We start from the raw sequence: 26,310 nt of genomic DNA, 5'->3' as shown, positions 1-26,310 counted from the left end.
GCTATAATTCAAAGCTGGCCACATAGTTGGTCCTGTGGTCATTTTATCACTTCTGGGATGGATCGTTGTAAAGATGAAGTGATTTGTTTTGTGAAAGCACCCACAAAATAAGGGATTTAGGCTGATCACGAGTATGCATATTCTCTATCATGTCCAACCACAACCCAATCACCAAGCTCAATAATACATTTACTGTACTCAAGTAAAACCAACATAACCTTACCTTGTCACTGTGAGGAGATGAAGACCTTGAAGATTTCTGTTCCTGCCTTTCCGGTGATGAGGACTTAGAACAGGAGCTACGTCTGGAATGGGATGACCTCTCTGTAGAAGAACGTGTTGAGCGGGATGTGGAAGAGGATGATGATGAAGAGGAAGAAGAGGAGGAGGATGATGAGGAGGAAGAAGAGGAGGTCCTACTTCGACGAAATTCTACCACAGAGACCTCCTTTACAACTTCTGACCCTTTATGAATATCTTCTTCCACTTCTTCGTACTGATGTTTCTTGGGCAGCAATTCATCTGTAGTATGATGGACAACTAATGCATCACTGTCTGGCCTAACGGGTTCATCTTCCTTTTGTGGTTTGTTTTTTTCTAAAAAATCTATAACTTCATTGTTCCCAGACTTCCCAGCCTCAGGGAACAACATATCATCTGGTGCAATAACTACATCCATGGGGCACTCTGTTTCTGGTTGCTTTAGCTCAGATGGTGGCAATGGGACAGTCTGAATCTCATCCTCTTTAGTTTGTAAACTTTTATAGTAATCTTCAGATTGCATCAATACAATTTTGTTATCTACCTGATTTTGTGCTGGTGACAGAGTCCTTTCCGGTTCTTCTAGATCATGCTTAGCTGGTCCTAAAGAATGAACTTGCTCTGAGTATTCTTGCACTGAAGGTTTTTCATGATCTTTAAAAATTAATTCTCTCTTCAGTTCATAATCGTCCTGTGAAATAGCTGGGATCTCTTTCTCTACCAATTCATGCCTTTCCTGTGCAATAATCGGAGCCCCCTTCTCTGCCAATTGATGCTTTTCTTGTGCCGCCTCCACTGCCAACGTATGCTCTTCCTGTGCAATAGCTGGAGCCGCCTCCTCTACCAACATATGCTCTTCCTGTACAATAGCTGGGGCCGCCTCCTTTACCAACATATGCTCTTCCTGTACAATAGCTGGGGCCGCCTCCTCTACCAACATATGCTCTTCCTGTACAATAGCTGGGACCGCCTCCTCTGCCACCGTATGCTCTTCTTGTACAATAGCTGGAGCCGCCTCCTCTGCCAACAAATGCTTTTCCTGTGCAATAGCTGGAGCCCCTTTCTTTGTCAATTTAGGCTCTTCCTGTGCAATAACTCGATTTGCCTCCTCTGCAAATTTATACTCTTTCTGTGCAATAACTGGAGCCGCCTCCTCTGCCAATTTATGCTCTTCCTGTGCAATAGCTAGAGCCTCCTTCTCTGCGAATTTATGCTCTTCCTGTGCAATAGCTGGAGCCACCTCCTCTGCCAATTTATGCTTTTCATGTGCAATAGCTGGAGCCGCCTCCTCTGCTAATTTATGCTCTTCTTGTGCAAGAACTGGTGCCGCCTCCTCTGCCAATTTATGCTCTTCCTGTGCAAGAACTGGAGCCGCCTCCTCTGCCAATTTATGCTCTTCCTGTGCAAGAACTGGAGCCGCCTCCTCTGCCAATTTATGCTCTTCCTGTGCAATAGCTGTAGCCGCCACCTCTGCAATAGCTGGAGCCGCCTCCTCTGCCAATTTATGCTCTTCCTGTGCAATAGCTGTAGCCGCCACCTCTGCAATAGCTGGAGCCGCCTCCTCTGCCAATTTAAGCTCTTCCTGTGCAATAGCTGGTACACTCTTCTCTGCCAATATCTGTTTTTCCTGTGCAATAACTGGTACGTTCTTCTCTGCCAATATATGTTCTTCCAGTGCTATAACTGGAGCCGCCTCCTTTGCCGATTCTTGATGTTCCTTTTCAACAGTTGGTACAGTTTTCTCTTCTTCCTGTTCAATTACTGGAATGTGCTCTTCAGCCAATTTATGCTCTTCCTGTGTAATAACTGGAACCTCGTCCTTGGCCAATTCATGTTCTTTCTGTGCAATTACTGGATCATCCTCCTCTGCCATTGTCACATCAGACTGCTGAACATTGCTGGAGCTCTCTGAAGGCTGGATCCCTACTTTTTCGGGATGCACACTAGTACCTTCATGTTTGTCTAAACAAATAACTTCTCTAATCTGTGCAACAAACTTTTGTGTTTCAGCTGCAGGTGTTGTTACAGGTTCACCCACAGTATTATCTTGCAATCGAGGAGTCAAGAAGCTGGAGAGATCTCTCTCTGAATTAGTTGATGAATTCATCTCAACCACATTACCTTCATGGGCGTCTATGTCCATAGGGCTGTCTTGCTCTGATGATTCAGATACATGGGAAATCGTATTTGTGACAAATGCTTCTTCAATTTGTTGCACAGCTAGGTTATCGGATGTTTGTAATAACTCAGTACTGGAATATTCTGTAGGACAAGATGATAATGCTGAAACTACTGAAGACATGGCAGATGTTTTAGCTTCAGCCACTAGTCCAGTATCTTCCTGGTTAGTTACCAACCTCAAATTCTCAGTTATTAACATGTCAGTGGCTTCTCGTATATTTACAGCAACCCGTGTACTTTCATCTATAGTTACAGCTTCTTTTTTTCCTGGTGAGGTCAGCATTGGAGACACTGAAGTATTGTCAGTGGTTTCATCCACAAACATAGGGCAATCTTCTGTCACAGTCTCTGACTCCGATTTATCAACTATTTGCGTTTCTGTATATGGCTTCACTGAAATCTCCTCTTCAGTGTTAGACGACTGCCGTATGTCTGGCACAATTTCAGGAACGATGGCTTCTATCGGGTCCACATTTGCAGAATCTTCTCTGTTATTTTCCATTACTTCCAAAGGTTCTTCAATAATCGATGGTCTTTTGTTTTCTGTAGTTCTTTCTGGGATTTCAGCTTGGGTATCTAACAAAGGTGTTTCCTCAGTATGAGTAACTGTAGGAACTAGGGGGGTCTTTTCCATTTCTGATGGGCCAGAACTATTTACATTTTCTGTTAAAGAACTGTCAGGGGAAACATTAGTGCTCATGGTTTCTTTTGTGTCAGTTTCCAAAACGGACACTAAAGGCTCCTGTGGCTTTTCAGTGATCACTACTGGTTTTACTGCCATTTCTGTTTTCTGCTTTTTGACTTTTGCTTCAGTCTGCTCCTCCGGTTTCACTTTGGACACTTTTAGAACGCTTTCTTGCTCACTATGTATCACTGGTGCTTGTGCTTTCCCCTGAAGGTCCACTGCTTGTGCAGCTTTTACACTTTCTGGTTGGTCCTGATGTGCACTTGATGTTCTTAAACGTAACCTTCTTGTTTTAGTTGGGCTTGGGGAAGAAACTAATGAAAGATTTGATTTTGCAGATTCATTTGGACCACTAAGCAACAATGAACTCACATCTGATTTCTCATGCAAAGTTTTTGACTTTGCACTTGATCTTACTAAGTCAGGAGACCTCGACAAAGACTGGCTTTCTTTTACATCAGAACAAGGCTTGAGGTCTTGCTTTTCCGATATGGACATGGTCTGAACACCCCTTGATGACAACTTCTCTACTATTTGCAGACTCTGTGTACACGCAGATGTTGTCCCTTCCAATTGTGAACGGACTGGAGGCTTCATCAATACTAGAGATGACCTGACTTTTCCATCCTTTGCAGCAGAAGCTCCTGTTAGCGTGGAGGCACTTTTAGAGTCTTCACAAACCTGTGAATCCTGTGGTGTTATATCCATTTTTTCATCTTTGTGTTCACTGGGTGCAGTCTTTTGGATAACACTTGTTGATACTGGTGACTGCTGAACTGCTGCATCTGCGCCAGTCTCGATCCGATCTCTTGCCTGGCGTCTCCATTTGTGTGGGGATCTATGGCTCTTTGGGCTTTCTTTAATAAGGAGCCGTGGAGAGCTTGTTTTCTCTGACACTGGTGACACTTGCTTCTCTGAAATCTGCTGGTGAATACCTTCAAGAGACAGCATTGGAGGCACACGTTCCTCTGAAGTCTCCTCTCCCTCGAGAGTTGCTGGTTTAGGAACAGTTTCTGATAACTGAGGTGGAGAAGGGGAGTTTTTCAATTTTGGGGACTTTTTGTGCTGAACTGTTGTTCTTGAGGATCTTCTTCTTTTGGGAGTTTCTTCCTCATCCTTCTCAATGGCTTGCTCCTTCTCTTCTTCTATTTCTTCCTCCTCCTCTTCACCCACGTCTTCTACTTCTTCCTTTACAGTAGGTTTACGTCCACGTGTTGATGTCCTGCGTGGTTCTTGTTCTTGCACCGGTTGTGTAATAACACTTGGCTTAGGAACTTTAGTCTGCAAAATACAAACAAAATGGGATTCACTGACAAAGTATTTTTGTAGCCACATTCCAAATTCCAAGAGCCATAACCAAAGTAGTTATATGAGGGCTGAATGTTTTTTTTTTTAATAGAAGCAATGTACCACAATGTAAAACCAATGGTTTTATTTTTACTGTGAACCAACTTTACTTTTAAGGGTGCATTCACACGTACAGGAGCCGCAGCAGATTTGATGCTGTTTTCAGTCATTTAGTTACATTGATATCTGCAGCATCAAATCTGCGACGAATCGTGTGAACACAACCTTAACAAACATTTTTTAATTTCACTATGGGACTTTATAAACCAACTGCATCTATCGTGCTTTGGTATACTCAGTATACCATAGCATTATCGGCCATGAGAACTTAACCGAAAGGCAATCTACTAAACAGTGCCTCTGGCCCATGAAAATCATGAACTTGCATCCTGGGGGTATAGATGGGGTGAGAAATGGCACCTCCTCCTTGTTTAACTCCTTATATGCTATAGTCAGTAGCATTCTATAAATGTACAGCTCCTGCACCACCGGCATCACTATGAAGTAATTATACATTATGTTAGCCTAAACCATGCGTCTCAAACTCAATTTACCCGGGGGCCGCTGGAGGTAGAGTCTGGGTGAGGCTGGGCCGCATCAGGTTTTCCACAAGAAGGGGACTGGGGGTCTCTAAGAGGGGACTGGGGGGAGCAGGGGTGACAGAGGGGAGCTGGGGGGTGACACAGGGGACTGGGGGGAGCAGGGGGTGACAGAGGGGGAGCTGGGGGGTGACACAGGGGACTGGGAGTCTGAGAGGGGACTGGGGGGAGCTGGGCACACACCCCTTCTCCTCCTCTCACCCCCAGCACTGGCGCTCTCCTCTCAGCCGCACATGCAGCTCCTCGATCTCTGGAGGAAGAGGCTGCGGGGACTGCAGGGTGAGGTGATCGCATCGCTGCAAGTCCTGGGGCTGTAAAGCAGGATCGTGGGTCTGCACTGCATCCCCCGATCCTGCTGAACAGCCCCAGGACTTGCAGCGATGCGATCACCTTGCAGTCCCCGCGGCCTCCTCCTCCAGAGACCGGGGAGCTGCACGTGCGGCGGGGACGCTAGGGGAGCGGCAGCTGTAGGCCCCTGCACCGCACACCTCCCGTCCCACCACCACCGCCGCCGCCCACCTCTCCATCGTCTTCGGGAGGCCGGCCGTACAGCTGCAGCCGTCCCTGATGCCACCCCCCCTCTGCTGCGTCATCAGCTGCTCAGCCGCGATTGGCTGAGCATAAAGTTAAGCTCATTCAATCGCGGCTGAGCAGCTGATGAGGGCCGCACTTACAGGAAAGCTACCATTGAGGTGGGGGCCACAAACTAGTGTCCCGAGGGCCGCAAGTTTGAGACCCCTGGTCTAAACCATGATGCACTGTGGTGTGAGAAAAGGTTAAGCATTAAATGGGTTACCCGGAGTTAGAAAAACATGGCCACTTTCTTCAAGAGACTCTTGTCTCCAGCTCAGAAGCCGTTCGCTATTAAAAGGGGTAGTTCACCCCAAAAATGTTTTCTTTAAAATCAACTGGTGCCTAAAAGTGACAGAGATTTGTCATTAACTTCTGTAAAAAGACTCCAGTCTTCCTGTACTTATGAGCTGCTGTAGGCCCTGCAAGAAGTGGTGTATTCTCTCCAGTCTGACACAGTGCTCTCTGCTGCCACCTATGTCCAAGTTAGGAACTGTCCAGAACAGTAGCAAATCCTCACAGAAAACCTCTCCTGCTCTCCAGACTGTAACAATGATGGAGAAAAAGCATACAATGGTTACCTGTTTAACTCGAGATGACCTCCTCCCCCGTTTCTTGGGAAGCTCTTCTTCAGATTCGCCTGGGTCTTCCAAAACAGAATGACCCTTTTCTGTAACAAAAGTAGTTAACCATTAGCGACCAAAACTCAAAGTAATTTTGTTAAACTATACAAAGATCACATTTCAAGACTGTGATACGAGTTGCGATTAAGCTCTTTACAGGGACCACTAAGAAATCATTTATAATAAACTACTCGGCATTATGTCTAACCATTAGTGAAATGTTAATTTGATTAATAAAACAATATTAAAAGACAAGACTTTAGTCTGAAAGGGTTTGCATGAACTGTGTGTAAGGATGCATAGCTTTATTATAGAAAAATTAATTTATGCAGCGTTATAAAATCTCATATAATAGATTTTATAGCAGATTGCTGTTTGAGTACAGTCATCAGTAGTTAGGTGAAAGGATATAGAGACAGTCACTTTACTCAGGGGTAGACACAACAACTAGAGGAGTCACCATCTAGGGGTGCTACATGGAGATATGGTTAGTATGTTGACTGCAGTTTTATACATACTAGAAGTATGTTTTCCCAATTCTACTTCTGGCATTTTCAGAACAGAACAGATAATATCAGGAGGTTCTGGCAATATGTCAGGGTTCACATTTTCATCCTCTGACTCTGCAAAAGATTCTGTAAAGCAAAGAGAAGTTTTTGCACATAATCCAAAGAAATTGTACAGTCCCTATAGAAACTGACCATGCTGCTTAGGCATTTTTATTTCAGGATCTGTGATGAATCGGGCAGATCAGTTCTGACTATTTTTCTCCTCATTGAGATTATCTATTCATATCCATAAATATATTCTAAAAATCTTTTACTTCGAGAGGCATAGTAAAAACTGTGGACATTACAAGTCTACATGTGTAATGGACGTAAGGATGAGGAAGGATGCTCTACTGCAAAGTGAGTATTGTAGGCTTTACTGTAGGGCATTCTGTTACACCGTCTGCACTCTGTGTGGTATTGTTGTCATTTAACAGCACTTTGGGATAGTATTGGTTTGTATATTTACTAGAGATGAGCGAACCGGGTTTGGGTTCGAGTCCATCCGAACCCAAACAATCGGCATTTGAATAGCGGTGGCTGTTGAACTTGAATAAAGCCCTAAGGCTATGTGGAAAACATGGATATAGTCATTGGTTGTATCCATGTTTTCCAGACAACCTTAGAGCTTTATCCAAGTTCAGCAGCCGTCACTAATCAAATGCCGATTGTTCAGGTTAGGATGGACTCGAACCTGAACCCGGTTCGCTTATCTCTAATAATTGCATATAGTCTACATATACTATAGTGTGTCCTTTGCCTATTGCAATGTTGATTTTAGGCAAATATCTAGCTTCTTTTTTCTTGTTACCAAGCTCCAAATCCATAAGATTATTTTTTATTAGGCTGGGTTTGCATTTGCACAGATCTGCTTCATGCCATACCCCAATAGTGCCGATAAACCTCGCTGGCTAATGGGGTCCATTTTGGCACTCGAAAGAGTCCCCAAAACAGAACTCCCTGTAGGGGTGGCTGCAGGCGGCAAAAAGGGTGTCATTGGAGATGAATGGAACTTGAGCATGCTCAGTTCCATCCGAACCAGAGTGTGCAGGATTTGATTACCAGTTGCTGAAGAAGTTGGATGCAGCCCTGGGAGCCTATTGCTATATCCATGTTTTCCAGCCAGCCTTATGGCTGTATCCAACTTCTTCAAACAATGTGCAAAAGTTGCGCTCATCTTTAGTTGTCATTTAACACCACAGTTAATTAATTGACACAATATGTCAGAAAAATGGCAACCAGAGGAGAAATTTTACATCCTAGCTGTTTACAGGAAAAAAAACATTTCAGTCTCTCCTCTTTAAAGTATCACCTACACCTAGAAAATGGCACTAATAGACACAGGTATACCGTAGACACAGGTATACCGTATTTCCTGTGTAATAAAAGACAAATAAGAACACAGTGGAGTCACAGTTCTGAGTGACCAGAGAATTGCCTTAGGCCTTATTCACAAGTTGCGTAAAGTTGTCCGTAATCACAGTTCAACTTACAGCACATTCATTTCTATTGGGTTATTCACACAGTCAGTTTTAATTTTGATCTGCATTCCGTTATGTAAAAAAAAAAGAAGAAAAAAAAGGACATGCTCTAGTGCAGATTGTGATTGCGGTATGGATTACCAATATAAGTCTATGGGATCTGTTTTTTTTAGGGATGTCACATCCGTGACGCCCATAAAAAGCATGGATCAAATATATGCAAACTAGTACTATTCACAATTTGGACACAGAAACGGATGCAAATACAGATGAATTTATATGGACCACAGAGTAAAAATAGCGGGAGGTCTTGCTGTCAAGAAAAATAACTGAATGTGTGAATGAGGCCTTACGGTTCTGCCCTCTTTCTTTCAGATCTGTAGCTAAGTCAGTCATAACGGTACCTTCTGTTTCTTGAGCCTCTCGCGCTTCTTTTTGTAGACGTTGCCTAAGCAGCTCCTGCTGTTTTTCCAGGTACTGCTTTATGAAACTGTTTTGTCCCATTTCTTCCCCCATCTGTAGAAAAACATATAATTAGGTTTTGTGCTTACATGAAAGTTCCATCTACAGCTTCTATATAATGCACAGCCCGTGTAAGAGCCAGCGATCAGCCGACTGCTGAACAGACCGCTGTTACTGCAAGACTGCTAGGTAAATCTACCCAATCAAGTCTTTGCATTAACTTGATGAATTTGTTAATAAAAGTTTTAAAAAAAACTTATGAAATGCTTCTAATTGTACTTTGTAATTGTAATGTACATCTTACTAAAAAGATTCAAAAACACTGAAGCAACAAACTTGGTGAAAAAAACAAAATGTGAAATTATTTGGGGGTACACAAATACAATTTTTGTTTTAATATTGGCAGAATAAATAAAAAAAATTGCACTACTCCTACCTATCATAGTTTTCATAATTGAAACTTTGTGTGTCATAATGAGGGGATACTGAATAGTCAGCTATTTTCCAGCAAGTGATTGTGCAGGCACACCTTCTGTGCCCAGCGAGATCACAACCACATGTGTGTGAATACAGTAAAAGAACCTCTCCCCTAAAATACCACTGTGTGATGGTGCAGGAAGGTGACCAAACAGTTTCTGTGTTTTAGGAGCAAAAGTAGTTTTCATACACTCCTTCAATCAGAAATCCCCCCTGTTGCTGCTGGATTTATTATGAGACACATGCCTTCCTTTCTTAAATAAATGCTCCCCCCCCCCCCCACAAAGTCTTATTTTTAGGTTGGGGTGGATATATGCTCTTTGTTAGCAGAGAAAAGCACATGCCCAGCTCACTTCTTTCTTTATTTGCTCTATTACCGGCATACTGGTGTATTGGAAGCTTAGACTGCTGCCAAAATTTAAGTAGCGACAAAGAAAAATTCAGACTCCCGTCTCAAGTTCAAAGGCCAGTCTTCTTTATTGGAGATCCATTAAAAAGTTAGTATTTCCACCAACATGTCTCAGGCGTCTACATTCTTGCTAATGGCACCATGCATAAACATGCTAGACACACAACTGTGGTTACACTTTATAATAGATCACCACTTAAACATTTAAAGTGACTGTACCCACAATCTGACCCCCCCCCCCCCAAACCACTTGTACCTTCAGGTAGCTGCTTTTAATCCAAGATCTGTCGTGGGGTCCATTCAGCAGGTGATGCAGTTGTCCTAAAAAACAACTTTTAAACTTACAACCCTGTGTAAAATTGGCGTGGCCTACAGTGTGTATGCCCAAGCCTTGCAACACCCCTCCATCCCTCCTCTCCGCCCTCTTCATCATTAGGGATGCCTCTAAAACTATTTCTTCTATTCATCAGCTGTGTGAACACTGCACATGAGCTGCATCGTTACGGCACCTGTGCAGTGTACACACAAATGATGAATAGGTAAAATCCTGCCTAGGGCATCCCTAATGGTGAAGAGGGTGGGGAGGAGGGACAGAGAGGCGGTGCAATCCTAGGGCACAGACACTCAAAGCCACGCCGATTTGGCACAGGGCTGCAAGCTTAAAAGTTGTTTTTCATGACAATAACTGCATCCCCTGCCGAACGGACCCCAGGACAGATTTTGGATTAAAGGGAACCTGTCAACTGAGAACAGAGGGAAGAGCCCGCCCAACCCCCCTGTGGAGCCCCAGATACTTACCTCATCCTGCAAATCCCGCTCCAGAAGCCAGTCCCGCCACAGAGAAATCTGCGCCCGGCGGTATGCGAGTAGAGATGAGTCCGACTTCCATAGGAAATTACTGGTCTAGTGATTTCCTATGGATGTCGAACTCATCTCTTCCCATTTACATAACGCGCGAGCAAACGGTCGGGCGTCGATTTCTCCACGGAGGGGCCGGCTTCTATAACTGGACTTGCAGGACGAGGTAAGAGGGGGGGTGTCAGGCGATTGGTAGAGTCGCTTTAAACCCAGGATGGGAGCCAGAGTCATTTGTTGCTGCTTGCTTTTGTTGCATATCTTGTACTATGTAGACTAACCATTTTGGAGTACCTTGAATTTAGGTCTAATTTGCACATTTTTTTGGTCTCCAAGTCGTATCCAAAGGGCACTTTACACAGGCTGAAAACAGCCAAATAAATGTCTGCAGAAACTTCCATATCCAATAACTGGCCCACGTTAAAGGGTCAGCGACCAGATGACCAACGAGTAACCATTTGTTTTCTTCTTCATCTTGTTAAATGGCCACACTAATGATCCAGTGATTGTTCATGCAGCCCTGCCTGCTTAGTGACTGAGCTGTTTAAAGACTTTTTAACTGAGATTGGCTAGACTGGAGCTCGCTTACAGCCACAGGTATGCCTGGTGAAAAAGGTCCCAGTTTACAACAACTGCAATACAATTTGCACACTGACCCTATAAAAATAAAGGTTCAACATGAACATTTTTCTGCATGGATACAAGCAGAGTAAAAAAATTAAAAACACAGCAGGCATCATCACACACCAGTCTGCAGAAGAGAAAGTTAAAACAACTTTAAAACCATTCCTGTTGGATAGCTAATCTGCAGGATATCCAATCAGAAATTCTCAGTGAGTCTAAGGGTCTTCTTATGCTCTGAGTGGCCATTAAACACTCAGCCCTGGTTATGATGGTGTGCTATGGGGCTTTTTACGCTTCAAGAAGTTTGTGAAAAAGCTAATCTGTCCATGAGTTACAGTCAAGTAAATGGCTGTAACATTGTAATGCTACAGTTCCACTACAGTGGGCACACACACTTCTCTTAAAAGGGAACCAATCATCGCTAAAATGGCCCTGCAGTGTTACATACAGCTATCCTGTCTATACAAGATTACAGGTCCGGACCTTTCCGTGACCCTGCAAGGGCTGCAATTGTATTCTTGCCCAAAGAGGCGTGATCGCAGTAGAAATCTCCCGCCAGCCGTGACTACTTGGCTGAAAAGGACCGCCTGATGACTAGAAATAGGTAAGCATCATGCGGCGTGGGAAATTGTAAAAGTTCATTTTCAGGGGGCTAGGTAGCGATTAGTTATATGGTCAGAATCAGTGCCGGGGGCTTTACAGCACTGAATGTAACTCTGCAGGGCCATTTTGGCAATGATTGGTTCCCTTTAACCGCTTCCCCTGTACGAGATTTCAGGCAAATTTGTAACTCCTCACATTCGAAGAGTCATAACTCTTTATATTATATCTATACTGTAATATTCTTCCATATGATGAGACATAGGAGGGCTAATTTTTTGCGGAACAAATAGACCTTTTTAGTGACCACCTTGAAGTTACCAAAAAACAGACTGCAAAACAGAAAATATATATTTATATTCATGGGCCGAAATTGTGTAAAAAAAAAAAACAAACAAAAAAAACCAAACACGTCAGTTCTGCATCTATTAAGGGATTTTGCTCCTACACCGTATGTTATCGTTATTCTGTAGGTCAGTATGAATACAGCAATAGGCAGTTTATATGCTTTTTTTAATAAGTAAGAAATTAAAACTTTCTAGAATAAAAAAACACCACATTAACAGTCATCTTTTTTTGTTCATGGAGACAAATGAGGGCTTATTTTTTGCACTGTGATCTGTAGTTTGTAACGGTACCAGATGTGGGCGGATGGGACATTTTATTACCCTTTTATTCCATTTTTTAAAGTGCCCCCTTGGGGACTATAATATGCAACCATTAGATTGCACATACTGATAAATGCAACGCTTCTGCATAGCACTGATCAGTCATATCGGTGTCCTGCTGATTAAGGCTCAAGTCACCACACAGTATTTTAGTCAGCATTTGTAGACAAATTTAGGAGTGAAAGTGACAAGAGAAAAATTATAATGAAGAGATTTGCCCAATTTCAAGTGAGTTTTCAACCTACTCCTGGTTTGGGTTGAAAAAAATACTGCCACAGAAGTATTACCCTCTGGCAGCCCTGTTCTTTGCTGCTGGGGTGCCAACCTAAGCCCTACCAGGTCTGGTACCGGTCAGGGCTCTGTGTGCATGTCAATATTAATTGTGGCATGTACAGGGTTAAATTACTAGAATCAGACTAAAGGTCCATTTACACAGAAATATTATCTGACAGATTATCTGCCAAAGATTTTAAGCCAGAGCCAGGAATGGATTTGTAAAGAGGAGAAATCTCAGGCTTTCCTTTATGACTTGATCTCTGTTTATAGTCTGTTTCTGGCTTTGGCTTCAAAACTTTGGCAGATAATCTGTCTTTGTACATGGACCCTTATGTTGACTACTAGTAATTGCAGACAGGTGTTAGGTTTAACATACAGTTGACGTCTACTGTATATAGCGCAGGCTCAGATCCTGCACTATGTGCAACAACCGCCGATATCCCTTTTTACAGCAGCCCGGTGGTTAAAACAGTTATCCTGGATTACAGAAACCATAGCTGCTTTCTTCCAGAGAACAGCACCACTTTTGTCCACAGTTTGGGTGGTATTGCATCGTAGTTTCATTGAAATGGATGGTGAAGGGTTGTAATACCGCAGATCACCTGAGGACAGGTGTGGGGCTGTATCTGTTACTTTTGTCTAGTTCTGCATAAATCATTTAAGGCTATGTTCAAACACTTAAAATATGGCTTTAATTTTTTTCAATATAATAATGCTTTTCATTGCAGTAAATGGGAAATTGGACAGCAAAGCACACACTGTATAGATTACCAGCCGTCCAAATAATGACCATGCTCGCTATTTACCACCTGTTCACACATAGCATAAGAATAATTTGCCTTTTGTGTTGCACAGTATAGAAATATCATAATACATACACACCTGTGAATTGGGCTGGAAACCAGTGTGAGGGGTAGAGTGTTTCTGCAGATTTTCCAGCATTAAAGCCTAAAAAACAGAAAATGAAAACGTATTACAAGATGGTCGGCAAGATACGCCATTCACCCTCTGCTACATATTTCTTCCAGGCTCCTGTACGTCTATACTGTGAGTTGTAATCAATCGTAGAAAAAAAGTTTTGCCAAACACATCCTATGTGCTTAGCTAAAATAGTTTCTGTAATAAAAAAAAAAAATCTGACATATAGAAATATGTCATAAGTTCTTAATGGCGCAGTTCACTAGTGGTGCTATTTGGGTTGTAGTTCTTAAAAAAAAAGTATATTTGACACTTATTCCCTATTCATCTAGTAAATGATAATGCTTCTGGTCAGATACCCCTTAAAGTGACTCTGTACCTACAATCTGACCCCCCAAAGCGCTTGTACCGTCGTAAGGCTGCTTTTAATCCAAGATCTGTCCTGCGGTCCGTTCGGCAGGTGATAGTTATTGTCCTAAAAAACTATTTTTAAACTTGCAGCCCTGTGTCAAACTGGCGTAGCCTAGAGTGTCTGTGCCCAGGACTTGCACCGCCTCTCTGTCCCTCCTCCCCACCAAGAATGCCCATGGCAGGATTTTTCCTATTCATCACCTGTGTGAACACTGCACATATGCTGGATTGTTAAGGCACCTGTGCAGTGTTCAAACAAGTGATGAACAGGAAAAATCCTGCCTGTGGCATTCCGAATGATAAAAGGGGGGGGGGGGGGTCATAATCCTAGGGCACATACACTCTAGGCCACGCCAATTTGACACAGGACTGCAAGTTCAAAAGTTGTTTTTCAGGACAATAAGTGCATCACCTGCCAAACGGACAGATCTTGGATTTTGAGCAGCTATCTGATGGTACAAGCGGTCCAGGGAGTTCAGATTGTGGGTACAGAGTCACTTTAAAGGTCATTCAGCTCTCCATGGGGGCTGCATTATTATTACCCACTACAGGAAAACTAGGAAGAGCATATAAATGTCCCTCCTAGTCTGGGGCAGCAACAGGCTAATATTAGTATAGGAAGAGCCAAAATACTTTGTCCCCCCGCCTAGTATTACTAGGCTGCTGCTGTTTTATTTTATTACATGCCTAGCTATGAAAAAGAAGGGGAACCCTCCTTTACTTTTGTTTTTAACAGATTAAGAATAAATAAAAAATAGCAGAATTCACCCTCTTTTCCATAACCAGCCAGGTAAGAAGACAACAAAGCAGTAGCCTAGTATTCCGAGGGTGGGAAGAGCCATTTATTTTGGCCCTTCCTAGCCCAATATTATTAGCGTGCTACCGCCCATGACCAGGAGCTTCATTTTTTGGGTGCTATGGGACTGACGGTACCAGGTTCTTCGCAATACCCCAGTGGGCACTGGGGTAGTAATGCAGGGGTTACATTACCCATTTTCTGGGCTAACAGGACTAATTTAATAATGGATGCTGTCAGAGAGCTTCCACTACCATGTCTGTAAAGTAAAAAAGTCATCAATCTATTTGGATGTCTATACAGCGTTAAGTAGTGACGCAAATATATGTACCTGTCTTGACATGTCATAGACAGACAAGTTTTTTCAGTGAGCGATTAAGTGTTCAGACCCTGACCCTGATCAGTAGAATAAGCTTTGAGCTCCGTGCCTATGTGATGAGATGAGCCCTATAGACTCCCATTACACGACTCATTCTCCGGATTGGTCTTAGTCTAAACACTCATTCTCTGACCGATGAAAACTTGACAATTCTCTCTGACATCACAGAAAAATGAAGATCTAACAGCACCAAGGACCATGGTCCCCAATCGCTCAACAGTGGTGTAGTGTGGATGCACACTGGAGAACTTACTATCCCACAGTAGGTAATGGAAGACTTGAAGAAAAGTCCAACAGAATGTGTGGTTAATCAAGCTGATGTTTATTTCATACAGTCAGGTACAAAAAAAAAAAAAATCGCCACAGATTCTGTTGGACTTTGACATTTTTCATCTTTTTAACATGTGAAAAGTTTTGTTTTTTTTCCTGGTGTCAGTGCCTCTTTAGCTCCACACCTGACCCATGGAATGTAAAACCTGAAGTCAATGGTTAGCAAATCTGCTGCGGATTATATGTGAGGAAAAGGGAATCTGTCAGCTGCAATTCACAATTCAAACTGCTGTCACTGTTAGATAGATGTTAAGTCAAGGAGACGCACAGAACCTTCCATATATCCAGTTGTGCGTCTGTGGCGTAGAAAAAAAGCATTTATTTTCATGTGCAAAGTGTCCTCTCCTGTTTCTGCTTGACTGACAGTCAACTGAAAGATGAGCTTCAAGCCAAGTTATAAAGACATAGATAGGAAGGGGAGCAAGGAGGCATTTCAGCTACAATGTGTCTCCTTGACCTAACAGCCATCCAACAGTGCCAGCAGTTTGGAACATGAATGGCAGCTGAGAGATTCCTTTTAAAGGCCCTGTTACACACACAGCTTTATCTGACAGATCATTGAAGCCAAAGCCAGGAACAGACTATAAACAGAGAACAGGTCATAAAGGAAAGACTGAGGTTTCTTCTCTTTTCAAATTCATTCCTTGCTTTGGCTTCAAGTGACTCAGTATCCACCCCCCCCCCCCCAACCACTTGTACCTTCAGAAAGCTGCTTTTGATCCAAGATCTGTCCTGGGGTCCGTTCGGCAGGTGATGCAGTTATTGTCATAAAAAACAACTATTAAACTGGCAGCCCCGTGCCCTTTGGCCATGGGTTAGTTTTTGTATGCATTAGGCTGGCACACCCTCTCAGTCCCTCCTCTTCACCATTTTTCCTATTCCTCTGCAGTGAAAACTACACAGGTGCCGTAACAATCCAGCCCAAGTGCTGGGCTCACACAGCTGATGAATAGGAGACAATCTGCCTGGAGCATTCCTAATGATGAGGAGGGTGGGGAGGAGGGACAGAGAGGGTGTGCCAGCCTAATGCATGCACAATCTAGGCCACGGCCAAAGGGCACGGGGCTGCAAGTTTAAAAGTTGGTTTTTATGACATTAACTGCATCACCTGCCGAACGAACCCCAGGACAGATCTTGGATTATAAGCAGCTATCTGAAGGTACAAACTGTTTGGGGGGGGGGGGGGGACAGATTGTGGGTACAGAGTCACTTTCAATAATCTTTCACATAATGTGTGTGTAAAAAGGCCTTAGGCTCCGTTCCCACTGAGCAAAGGTAGCGGAATTCCGCGACGGAATTGTCCGCCGCGGAATGCCGTTAGCCTCCCGCTCATAATGGGACTCTATGGGAGGCGCGCGCTCCTGCCCTGTCCGCGCTGAAGAATGAACATGTTCATTCTTCAGCGCGTACAGAGCAGCAGCGCGCGCCTCCCATAGAGTCCCATTATGAGCGGGAGGCTAACGGCATTCCGCGGCGGACAATTCCGTCGCGGAATTCCGCTACCTTTGCTCAGTGGGAACGGGGCCTTAAATGGGTTGTTCAGCAAAAAATAAACAAGTACATTTTAAATTGGTGCCAGAAACTGACAGAGTTGTAATTTACTTCTATTAAAAAATATTCTTTCAAACCAACTGGTGCCAGAAATTTGTAATTTACTTCTAAAATTAAAGTTTATCAGCAGTAATCAGCTGTTGTATGTCCTGCAGGAAGTGGTATTCTTCCAGTCTGACACAGTGCTCAGTTAGTGACAGAAACTGTCCAGAGCAGTAGCAAATCCCCATAGAAAACCTCTCCTGCTCTCCAGACTGCAAAAAATACACCAGATCCTGCAGAACATACAGCAGCTGATAAGGTTGGAGATTTTTTATCAGCTGCTGTATGTTCTGCAGGATTTGGTGTATTTTTTGCATTTTGTATTGGTCTGGAGAGCAGGAGATGTTTTCTATGGGGATTTGCTACAGCTCTGGACAGTTCCTGTCACAAACAATGCACTGTGTCCGACTGGAAGAATACCACTTTCTGCAGGACATACAGCAGCTGATAAGTGTTGAAAGACTTTAGATTTTTTTTAAAGAAGTAAATTACAAATCTCTGGCACAAGTTGATTTGAAAGATTTTTTTTTTGCTGAACTACTCCTTAAAGGGGTTGTCCGGCGAAAAAAAATTATTCACAGAATAACACACATTACAAAGTTATACAACTTTGTAATGTATGTTATGTCTGTGAATGGCCCCCTTCCCCGTGTCCCACCACCCCCACCCGTGTACCCGGAAGTGTGGTGCATTATACTCACCGCATGTCGTGTCGTCCACGGTCTCCGATCGTCAGCAGTGACGTCTTCTTCGGGAGCTTGGCGGATCTTCCCGAGTGCCGGCCGCCCTCTGCAGCGTCATCCGAAGCTCAGCCGCGATTGGCTGAGCATAACTGTGCTCAGCCAATCGCGGCTGAGCGGCTGATGACGTGGCCGCGTCATCAGCCGCTCAGCCGCGATTGGCTGAGCACAGTTATGCTCAGCCAATCGCGGCTGAGCTTCGGATGACGCTGCAGAGGGCGGCCGGCACTCGGGAAGATCCGCCAAGCTCCCGAAGAAGACGTCACTGCTGACGATCGGAGACCGTGGTCGGCACGCGACAGGTAATGTATAGCGCACCACACTTCCGGGTACACGGGTGGGGGTGGTGGGACACGGGGAAGGGGGCCATTCACAGACATAACATACATTACAAAGTTGTATAACTTTGTAATGTGTGTTATTCTGTGAATAATTTTTTTTCGCCGGACAACCCCTTTAAAGGGTCCATTCACGTATACAGTACCTGCAGCAGATTTGAAACTGCAGATATGATGCTGTGTTCAATCATTTAAGGCCCTTTTACACAGGCTGAATATTAAAAATAAAAACTCATTCAGATAACAATCGGCCAGAGTAAATGGGTCAGAGATCAGCCGGCGTCAGCTGATTTTATCTTTGGTGCGGGACAAAAGATCGTCCCTAATGGCCACCAACAGTGGATGTGCATGGTAATGGCTGTGCGATTTATAGAGCCTTGTGGAAGAACGGTAAACAAGCACCAATCTCGCTAATCAGCGCTCACACATGGTGGCCGTGTAAAGAGGCCCTAAGGTCTATTCTCACAAAAAGAATCTGCAGCAGATCTTATGGAGTGGATTTGATACTTCGATCCTGTACGTGTGAATGGACCCTATGGGGGAGATTTATGAAAGAGTGTAAATATAACACCTGGTGTAAACTGCCCACAGCAACCAGTCACAGCTTCTTTTTTTATTCTACCAGAGCTGAAAGCTGAGCTGTGATTGGTTGCTGTGGGCAGTTTACACCAGGTATATATTTACACCCTTTCATAAATCTCCCTCTATAAGTCTGAAAGCTATAGATAATTTAAAAGGATTTTTAAAATTTAAACCTGCTCACACATGTCCGTAGATTTTAAAGTGACTGTACCACCAGGCCCAGGCAGAAGCCCTGGAGGCGGGCCGACCCACCCTTAGTGGGAGGAAACCCTAGCACCTCTATGATAGGGTTCCATTGATTCTAATGGAGTCACGTCATGGAGGGGCGGGGGTTTCTTCCCACTGGGGGTGTGTTGGCCCGCCTCCAGTGCTTCTGCCTGGGCCTGCTGATACAGTCACTTTAAAGCAGTGATTTTCAACCTTTTATGAGCTGCGGCACACTTTTTAAACTTAAAAAATCCCGGGGCACACCACCAACCAAAATGGCACAAAATCAGTAAATATTATACATATAGTTAATATAGAGTCTAAATGTATTTATACTCACTCACAGTGTGAAACCTGGGCCTGTTTTCTTCTCCCCCCTGTGCTTCTCTCCACCATACTTCTCCCCCCTGCTTCTCTCCTGTGCTTCTCTTCCCCATACTTCTCCCCACTACTTCCCTCCTGTGCTTCTCTCCACCATACTTCTCCCCCCTACTTCTCTCCCCCATGCTTCTCTCCACCATACTTCTCCCCTCTGCTTCTCTCCACCATACTTCTCCCCCCTACTTCCCTCCTGTGCTTCTCTCCACCATACTTCTCCCCCCTACTTCTCTCCTGTGCTTCTCTCCACCATACTTCCCTCCCCCCTGCTTCTTTCCACCATACTTCTACCCCCTACTTCTCTCCTGTGCTTCTCTCCCCCTTGCTTCTCTCCCCCATCCCTATGTTTCTCTACCCCCTGCTTCTCTCCCCTGTTTTTCTCCCCCATCCCCAGGTTTCTCTCCCCCATGCTTCTCTCCCTGTCTCTCCCCCATGCTTCTCTCCCCCATCCCCAGGTTTCTCTCCCCCATTGTTTTCTCCTGTTTCTCTCCCCCATCCCCAGGTTTCTCTCCCCCCTTCCTCCTCACCTCCTCCGAGATGGTCGCCGCTGCTGTCCGCCTCACCGCCGTAGGGCCCACACCACGCTCCCGTCTCCGCTGATTGGATAGGAGGAGCACATCCGGGCGCTACAGGCGGCCAGTAGGTGAGGCGGACAGCAGCAGCGGGGCGATCTGCAGGGGCACCATAGTTTGGGGAACTTTCCCCGCGGCACACTGGTTGAAAATCACTGCTTTAAAGGACCTAAGGATGGTGAATGCCTATAATAGACTGTTTTCCCGCCTGGCATGATGTGTCATTATCATGGCATCTGCGGGGAACCTCTTTAAATCACTGCAGCACTGTCGGCTGCAAAATAAGTGACCTCTCTCCTTGCAGACATGATTTATATGTACATGTCTATACCGGCACTCTACACCACCCACTGTTCACACTAACATCAGCAGTTCTATGAGACAAAGTAAAAAAGTGAATTGCTCGCATGCAGTCTTTAGTGCAATACATACAAGCAAACCACATCAACAGTGTGTTACAGACCGGCAGTATATAATATATCTGGCTGCTATTGATTTTCTACAAAGTGACTCCTAGGTTTGGACTTCTCTATGCCTACCTTAGGCAGTGGTAAATATATGCATTGGGTACAGTGACACTGGCACAGTCCAAGCCACATACAAGTTGTATTTCACACTGGATGAATTGCAGTTTTTTGCCAGGGTATTAAGCTAACCATCATTCAACTATAATATGGGGAAACACCATATAACATGACACTAATGTTACTAAAGATTCAAACCTGCTTCCCAACTACAAAAACCAAATCATGTATTCACAAAAACACCTGTACACTATATACCCAAGACCTCACACATGCAAACAAAGCCCCCCCCCCCTCAGCCTCTTCCTTATCATACACAGCTAGGGTGTTGGGATCTGATATTAATTTCCTCTCTCAGGGACATCAATATTAAAACCACCACCAGTAAGGTCTCCCTCACACAGCAACATTTGGCCGCCAAAAAAAGGAGAAGGGCAAATGTTTCAGATATTCTCTTTTGGTTACTGATGGACATACTGCTATGTGAAGGTATACCAGGGCATGCTCTAGTTTATAGTGTTCTTTATATGGTATCGCTCAGAATAATCGGCAGAGGCACACCGCATGCTTGCTGCAGCAACTGCTCTAGGCACATGGCCATGGATACAGCACAAGGCATTGTACTTTGGGAAATCCTTTTTTAACCCCCTGAGGACGCTGCAATTTTCTACATTTTTACACCTGCACATTCCTAAAGCCAGAACTATTTATTTTTCAATTGCTGTAGCTGTACGGTGGGTGACACAGTGTAACGACACAGTAAGGCCCCGTTCCCACTGAGCAAAGCTAGCGGAATTCCGCGACGGAATTGTCCGCCGCGGAATGCCGTTAGCCTCCCGCTCATAATGGGACTCTATGGGAGGCGCGCGCTCCTGCCCTGTCCGCGCTGAAGAATGAACATGTTCATTCTTCAGCGCGTATAGAGCAGCAGCGCGCGCCTCCCATAGAGTCCCATTATGAGCGGGAGGCTAACGGCATTCCGCGGCGGACAATTCCGTCGCGGAATTCCGCTAGCTTTGCTCAGTGGGAACGGGGCCTAAGGGCTTATTCTCATGTTCTGTATAACACAGAACCTACAGACAGGTAAGCAATGTATTAAAACACTTTATGGCTGGGTTCACACTACATATATTTCAGTCAGTATTGTGGTCCTCATATTGCAACCAAAACCAGGAGTGGATTAAAAACACAGAAAGGATCTGTTCACACAATGGTGAAATTGAGTGGATGGCCGCCATATAACAGTAAATAACTGCCATTATTTCAATATAACAGCCGTTGTTTTATAATAACAGCAAATATTTGCCATTAAATGGCGGCCATCCACTCAATTTCAACACTGTGTGAACAGATCTGTTTTTAATCCACTCCTGGTTTTGGTTGCAATATGAGGACCACAATACTGACTGAAATATACGTAGTGTGAACCCAGCCTATAGATAATATCCACAACATCGCTTACCTGTCTGTAGGTTCCGTATTATACACAACGTGAGAATAAGCCCTTAAAGTGTGTTGATAAAATATACATAATAAAGAATGCTCTTATACTACATCTAATGAAATTTCATTTGAAAGTATATCAGCCTTCCACAGCTGTTTCAGAGCTCCTCTCAAGCTGCTGAAGGAAAGCCTAAGGAACAAACATACTTTCAGCTAAGGCTAAATTCACACTGAGTTTCCCCAGTCTGTCAGTGTTATACATCAGCATTCTCTCTGAAAGATATGCCGACAGTGAACACATCCGGTTTAATTACCTAAATGTATTGAAGGTGTACCTGTCAAGAAGTACACTGACCTGACAGACGTGAAATTCATTCTGCCGCCAGAATTTTGGCTATGGGCAAACTCATGCCAGGTCAGCTCCGTGCACAAGCCTATTGGATCAGAATGGGGCTCGTGCAGGGAACTGATCTGTGGTCATATCCATTGTTACCCAAACTTCAGGGGACAGAACGGGTTTCATGCCGGATCGGGTTAGCGTACATCATAACAGGTACACTTTAAAGGCATTTTCTGGACAAAATAGACGGGTGAGCTTGCCACAGGCTAGGTCATCAGTCACTAATCATCGACACATCCGCTGATCAGCAGTCGGTTGCCTGTCCTACACAATGAATGGGGCCGGAAGCAGTGGACTCTGCGCCCTGTGTTGCAGTGGAGACGCGTAACTGCAGCTCATCTCCTGTTCAAGTGACCGGCAGCTGAGCTTCAGAAACCAGGACTGGCCACTACACTGTGAATTGAGACAACAGCTTCTGACCTGTTTCGCTGTGTAGTGTGAGTGCTGGACAGCTGACTGGCCGAGGTGCCCGATGTCAGTACCCCACTGATCAGTCTGTTTTGCCCAGAAAACCCATCTAACTACCAACTATGTTCTGTCCATTTCCCGCAATACCTTTGTCTTACACAGAAGACCACACTCTCAACATCAATAGCAGCTTCAGAAAATAGCTTCCCTTTTTTTGCAGTTTGAAATCCACAATTGAAGTCAAGAACATACTAAACATATTTATATGTGTAATACAGTATATAAACATAGCTTTACATTTACTTTATAGCTAGAGCCAAACCACTGCTTTTAGAGCAGAGTGGTGGTTGATAACCTAGACAGCTGTCAACAAGTGAGGTAAAGAGCAGCATATCAGGAGGAGACAAGTTTGCTCAATGAATGTATGTGTAACTTGAAGAGCCCTACAAGTATAACTGTGTTAGCAGAATTAAGATTACCCCAAAATGATGTAAGCACTAGGATTGAGTGAGCCAGAGCGTGAGGCTTTTCATTACTCGTGGATGAAGCCCTAAGGAGTCCTGGAAAAAGCTGATATAGCCCATGGCTGTATCTAGGTTTTCTAGGCAGCCTTGGGGCTGCATCCAACTTCTTCAGCCACTAGTAATGAAATGCTGCACGCTCAGGTACGGACAAACTTGCGCATGCTCGAGGTTCGCTCATCTTGAGTTACCACTTATCCACAGAATAGGTGACGAGTAACTGATTATTGGGGTCCAACTGCTGGGGTTCCCCACCATCATGAGAAGGGAAGTCCCTTGTGTCATATATAAGTGGGGTGGTAAACGAGTATACAGGCTGCTGCTCCACTAGCTATGGGATTGATGAGCACTAGAGATGAGCGAACCTCCAGCATGCTCGAGTCGATCCGAACCCGAACTTTTGGCATTTGATTAGTGGTGGCTGCTGAAGTTGGATAAAGCCCTAAGGCTATGCAGAAAACATGGATATAGTCATTGGCTGTATCCATGTTTTCCAGGCAACCTTAGAGCTTTATCCAAGTTTAACAGCCACAGCTAATCAAATGCCGAGCGTTCGGGTTCGGATCAACTCGAACCCGGTTCGCTCATCTCTAATGAGCACTTATGAGGACAGCATTAGGGCCCTTGTCATCCTTCCTGTGGATAAGTGTTCAGCTTGGGTTAACCCCTATAAGCCTTGTTCACATAGTAGGGATTGGATGGGTCCCATTTTCAGTCAAAACCAGAATTAAACCCCAACATGAGAAGGATAAGCTTTATGTGCTAATAGATTTCTGTCTGTTCTGGACCAATCTTGGTTTTCACTACATTAAATAAAACCATCAATAATGCACCACATGACCACAGCCTTGCTACCATAGTGCATAGCACTGCATCCGCTGAAGTCAACAGACTTCACAGCCCAGTGGGACTCTACTTTATTAATAGGGTCCAGATCAGGTCTGAAGTAGATTTTCTAAGGTGTTGTCCCTGTTACTAAAAAATTAAAATAATAATAAGGCCTGATAGAATAATAAACAAGTGCTATAGTCAGCACTGATGCACCAGTCCTCCCCATATCGTGCACTCTGTACTATTAGTCAGCATGGGACCACTGAGGTCAATGACTGGCTGCAGTGTCAGGCACATCATCTACACAGGGAAGTATAGAAAGACAAGAGGGGGAACTAGAGCAACAGTGTAGGTGCAGGAGGGACAGAACGAGTATAGTGTATTCTGCAGGACAGCATGCAACCCATTTCATCTATGGGCAGGCCGCTCCAGTGTCATACACACCATCGGCAGCATTTGCTCACAGTGGATGTGAGTTTATTGAGCTCTTGGGCAGCTGCTTACCATACTGTACATATAACGCATTATTCTCTATTAACTTTAATAGTACATGCAGCTAAGGAGATGTATTAGGCCACAGCCAGACCTATGGCATGAGCATTAAAGGGAACCTGTCACCCTCCGTGCCGGGGTGACAGGCTCCCGACCCCCGATAGAGCCCCCTATACTCACCTAATCCCGCTTCTGGATCCGGTTGGGTGACTGAGATCTCAGCCGCTGCAGCCCGGCGCGCGCACTGAGTGTCCAACGCTCATAGAGAATGACGGAGCGCTGGACTCTCCTGTCATTTTCTATGGGTGTTGGACTCATCTCTCAGTGCGCGCGCCGGGCTGCAGCGGCTGAGATCTCCGTGACCCGACTGGATCAGGTGAGTATAGGCTGCTCTAACGGGGGGGTCGGGAGCCTTTCACCCCGGGGTGTGTGACCGGTCCTCTTTAAAGAAGTGTGGCAAAATTTTTATTAAAGTATTGTATTCCCCCCCCCCCCAAAAAAAAAAAAGTTATGCAAATCACCGATATACACTTATTACAGGAAATGCATATAAAGTACTTTTTTCCTGCACTTACTACTGCATCAAGGCTTCACTTCCTGGATAACATGATGATGTCACGACTCCCAGAGCTGTGCGGGCTGTGGCTGCTGGAGAGGATGATGGCAGAGGGATGCTCAGTGTGCCTCCAGTGCCCTGTGTCCCTCAGTGTCCCCCTACCATCATCCTCTCCAGCAGCCACAGCCCGCACAGCTCTGGGAGTCGGGTCGTGACATCACCATATTATCCAGGAAGTGACATCACCATATTATCCAGGAAGTGAAGCCTTGATGCAGTAGTAAGTGCAGGGGGGGAAAAAGCACTTTATAAGCATTTCCTGTAATAAGTGTATATTAGTGATTTGTATAACTTTTGGGGCAATACAATATTTAAATAAAATTTTTTGCTGGACTTCTCCTTTAAGTAACATTAGGGTGATTTTCCTATGAAGCAGATGTGGGCCTGCAGTATAAAGCTGGGATGGGGAACCTTCGGCCCCCCAGCTGTTGCAAAACTACAATTCCCATCATGCCTGAACAACCGAAGGCTGTCCAGGCATGATGGGAGTTGTAGTTTTGCAACAGCTGGGGGAGGAGGGGGGGGGGGCAAAGGTTCCCCATGTCTGGTGTGCCCCTCCACAGGTCCTGAGGTAACCCTGTGTAATGGCAGCGCTATATAGGAGTGAGCAGACAGGTAACAGGTAGGTCTCCCTTTCCCTGAGGTAACCCTGTGTGACACGTGACTGCTAATGGCAGCGCTATATAGGGATGAGGAGGGAGCAGGCAGGTAACAGGTAGGTCTCGCTTTCCCTGCTCCTGAGGTAACACTGAGCAGACATCTCAGCTAATAAGCACTGACTATCTCCACAGAAGCCCTGTATAAAAGCTTTGCTGGGCAGCCGTCGTGCAGCCATATGTCACATGAGGTAACAGGTCGTCCTTCCCAAACTATCCCCGGCCCAAGCTAGTGGCGGGACATGAGGCGCCCAGTGCCCTATACCGCCATTGGCACACGGCAGCGACTATACTTTGCCGCATTACTTGCGTTTATAGATTTGTTTTTAGATCTCCTAATTGCCCACCGGAACGCGCAGGGAAGGCGGGGCTAATCCCCAAAGCCAAGGGCGCGCGCCCGTACGAGACGCTAAGTGGGAAAGGGCGGGAAGGAGGCCTCTCGGACGTTAGTGCGCATGCGTTACGCTATGCCCATAATCCAATGTACGTCGGCGTAAGCGAGGCACAGA

At 44.9% G+C, this 26,310-nt stretch overlaps 1 protein-coding gene across 4 annotated transcripts in view; it reads right to left on the bottom strand.

The window, feature by feature from the left end:
• The window catches only part of ACIN1 (apoptotic chromatin condensation inducer 1), a 57,855-nt gene that overhangs the window by 31,132 nt on the left and 413 nt on the right, over nucleotides 1–26,310 (bottom strand). For 2 of the 4 annotated variants that reach the window (XR_011362116.1, XM_069961598.1), the window contains exons 2-6: nucleotides 13,549–13,614; nucleotides 8,700–8,811; nucleotides 6,785–6,901; nucleotides 6,225–6,313; nucleotides 224–4,408 (exon numbers count right to left, since the gene is read on the bottom strand). Coding sequence is in view for 3 of the 4 variants with exons in the window: in XM_069961598.1 (XP_069817699.1) it covers nucleotides 224–4,408; nucleotides 6,225–6,313; nucleotides 6,785–6,901; nucleotides 8,700–8,811; nucleotides 13,549–13,614 (4,569 nt within the window). In the remaining variant the exon portion in view is untranslated. Of the gene's footprint in view, nucleotides 1–223; nucleotides 4,409–6,224; nucleotides 6,314–6,784; nucleotides 6,902–8,699; nucleotides 8,812–13,548; nucleotides 13,615–26,148; nucleotides 26,232–26,310 lie in introns of those variants that run through there. The other 2 variants (XM_069961600.1, XM_069961599.1) reach the window with 2 other exon arrangements.

The sequence above is a fragment of the Dendropsophus ebraccatus genome, chromosome 3 (assembly GCF_027789765.1).
Source record: "Dendropsophus ebraccatus isolate aDenEbr1 chromosome 3, aDenEbr1.pat, whole genome shotgun sequence".
NCBI lineage: Eukaryota > Metazoa > Chordata > Amphibia > Anura > Hylidae > Dendropsophus > Dendropsophus ebraccatus.
This window is presented reverse-complemented; position numbering and strand designations above follow the sequence as displayed.